Source organism: Rattus norvegicus, chromosome 6 (assembly GCF_021556685.1).
Source record: "Rattus norvegicus strain SHRSP/BbbUtx chromosome 6, alternate assembly SHRSP_T2T, whole genome shotgun sequence".
NCBI classification, from domain to species: Eukaryota; Metazoa; Chordata; class Mammalia; order Rodentia; family Muridae; genus Rattus; species Rattus norvegicus.
Window position 1 is genome coordinate 132,377,501 of NC_141539.1, and position 2,863 is coordinate 132,380,363.

The window sequence follows — 2,863 nt, forward strand, 5'->3', positions numbered from 1 at the left end:
AGCGTGGGAGTTGTCCAAGAAGGTTAGAGATGATGTTGAAATCCACCTCATCCCCATTCCACACATGCATCCCCAGTCCCACAAGGAAGACACAGAAGTTAATAGAGGAGGAGGAGGAGGAGGAGGAGGAGGAGGAGGAGGAGGAGGAGCAGGAAGAGCAGGAGGAGCAGGAGGAGCAGGAGGAAGAGGAGGAAGAAAATGAGGAAGAGGAGGAAGAAAATGAGGAGGAGGAGGAGCAGAAGCAGAAGGAGGAGCAGAAGCAGGAGGAGGAGAAGCAGGAGGAGGAGGAGCAGGAGGAGGAGGAGAAGGAGGAGGAGGAGCAGGAGGAGGAAGAACAGGAGGAGGAGGAGGAGGAACAGGAGGAGGAGGAGGAGGAGCAGGAGGAGGAGGAGCAGGAGGAGGAGGAGCAGGAGCAGGAAGAGGAGGAGGAGCAGGAAGAGGAGGAGGAGCAGGAAGAGGAGGAGGAGCAGGAAGAGGAGGAGCAGGAGCAGGAGGAGGAGGAGGAGCAGGAGGAGGAGGAGCAGGAGGAGGAGGAGGAGCAGGAGGAGGAGCAGGAAGAGGAGGAGCAGGAGGAGGAGGAGCAGGAAGAAAATGAGGAGGAGAAGGAAAAGAATGAGGAGGAGGAGGAGGAGCAGGAGCAGGAGGAGGAGGAGGAGGAGCAGGAGGAGGAGGAGCAGGAGGAGGAGGAGGGGCAGGAGGAGGAGCAGGAAGAGGAGGAGCAGGAGGAGGAGGAGCAGGAGGAGGAGGAGCAGGAAGAAAATGAGGAGGAGAAGGAAGAGAATGAGGAGGAGGAGGAGCAGAAGCAGGAGGAGGAGCAGGAGGAGGAGGAGCAGGAGGAGCAGGAGCAGGAGGAGGAGGAGCAGGAGCAGGAGGAGGAGCAGGAGGAGCAGGAGGAGGAGGAGCAGGAGAAAGAGGAGGAAGAAAATGAGGAGGAGAAGGAAGAGAATGAGGATGAGGAGGAGGAGGAGCAGAAGCAGGAGGAGGAGCAGAAGCAGGAAGAGGAGGAGGAGCAGGAGGAGGAGCAGGAGGAGGAGGAGCAGGAGGAAGAGCAGGAGGAGGAGGAGCAGGAGGAGGAGGAGCAGGAGGAGGAGGAGGAGGAGGAGGAAACGAGGAAACGAGGAGAGGAAAAGAGGAAATGAGGAAATGAGAAAAATGAAGGAAGAGGAGATTTGGCTCAGGAAAGACGATGGCTTCTCAGTGATGATGGACAAGTGAAGTGAAGGTGTCAGGAGGGTTTTATGTAAAATTTCCAGCCAGCCAAGCCATGCTCTGATGATTAGAGAGGCTGAGAGCCATGTGGTAGTCCCCAGACACCAATGAGCCTTGTTATTTTTCTTCCCTCCAACTACCCTTGGGGTGGATTTTTTCTGATCCTGGTCCTTGAGGAAAAAAAAAATATCATCAAGAAATATGTCCCTCACCAACTCTCACACGCCAGCTTCCTCAGCCAAAGAAGCAGGGAGCAGGGATGTGACATGTCTCCCCACAGATCCAGCCCCCCTCCCTGGATGCTGAACAGACATCTTCCAACTGCCTTTTGTTTAGATCACTGAAGCGTTTGACTTTATCAAGCTCCTTGATTGTGCCTTCGTTTCAAGGACATCACTTAAAGCAGAGATCTGCTCAACAGAGAGACGCTCTGCAGCCATAAGATCACAGACAGTATCTCTGTAACCGTGCCCCTTTACAGCTGAGCATTTTCACATATGGTAATTGTTCAGCACCTGTGCTCTTCCTGGGGGCTGGGCACTAATCTATGGCATTTTGTTGATTGTAGGCGAGGGTCTTAGCTGCTCAGAACTCAGGGTAAGTCTCAAGAAATCTGCACTTTGTAGCTTCTGACAAATGGTTGTGAACAAAGACACCTCTGTAAATGCCAACCGCTTGTTGAATTTCATGGGCGTGTTTATTCGTTCCTTATTGTTTTAAGAGGAAAAAAAACAACATTTTAAAAAGCCATTCAGTATGTATCAGGCTCTCTACAGAGTTTTCTCTTCCTGAAGATGAACGGAGATGCTCAGGCTGCACAGAATCTTGGATCTAAGAGGAAGAAAACAATGACGGGGTCAAACTAGTCCTTGCCTTAACAAAGGTTTAGGATCACTGGAGCGAGCCTCCTCTCCATGAGGGAAACAGACATCTGTCCCTGATTCTTTCCACCTTTCAGTCTTTAGTAGGAACTGATGATGTCTGATGTCCTTGGCCCCACCTTGGGTCCCTGGATTTTGCGCTGAGTGCCTGGACTAATGCTAGGCACCTGGGCTAGTGTTGGGTACATGGTTAGCACTGGGTGCCCCAGCTTGTGGCAGGTCCTGGGTGCCTGTGTAAGTGCTGGATGCCTAGGCTATGGTTGGGCACCTAAGCTACTCTTGGGTATCCAGGTTAGGGTTGGTTACATGGACTAAGGTTGGGTGTCCAGACACATTAATGAGCCTGACAACTTTTAGATCGGATTTAGGAATGCCAATCCATTCCCCTCATCAATTCACTGTGGAGCAGGTGAAGCACTAAAGACCTGTGCATATGCTATCCCACCTCACCCAGTGGGTACCACTGTTAGCCTGTGACTCAGTGGAGAACTCTGAGGTCCGGCTCACATGAACTGAGAGGTGATGGAGGCTAAAACTCCTGCCTCTAAAGTCCTGGTCTTAACCCCATCTTCTTTGTTTCCCTGACTGATATTCGCTTATCCAATCTGATGGCAACTCCTGCGTATACAGTTCGCGACAATCATGGCGTAGAAACAGACTCTCTCAAAGCAAAACATACCCAGAATTTGCCAATTTTTAACACATAATATATTTCATGAAAAAAAAATCAATGATGGGAGCTGATGAGAAGAGAAAAGGATCCAAATGATAGA

The 2,863-nt window shown here is 51.3% G+C and overlaps 1 protein-coding gene across 1 annotated transcript; it reads left to right on the plus strand.

Annotated features, from left to right (window-relative positions):
- Positions 1-29: 29 nt before the first annotated feature.
- On the plus strand, positions 30-1,139 carry LOC148005459 (uncharacterized). The gene has a single exon (XM_087555017.1). It carries the CDS (start codon positions 30-32, stop codon positions 1,137-1,139), a length of 1,110 nt encoding a protein of 369 aa, XP_087411143.1.
- The last annotated feature ends 1,724 nt before the right edge of the window (positions 1,140-2,863 follow it).

Bases quoted from the DNA above. Each gene is read 5' to 3' on its own strand.
- LOC148005459 (XM_087555017.1), top strand. From the start codon at position 30: ATGATGTTGAAATCCACCTCATCCCCATTCCACACATGCATCCCCAGT.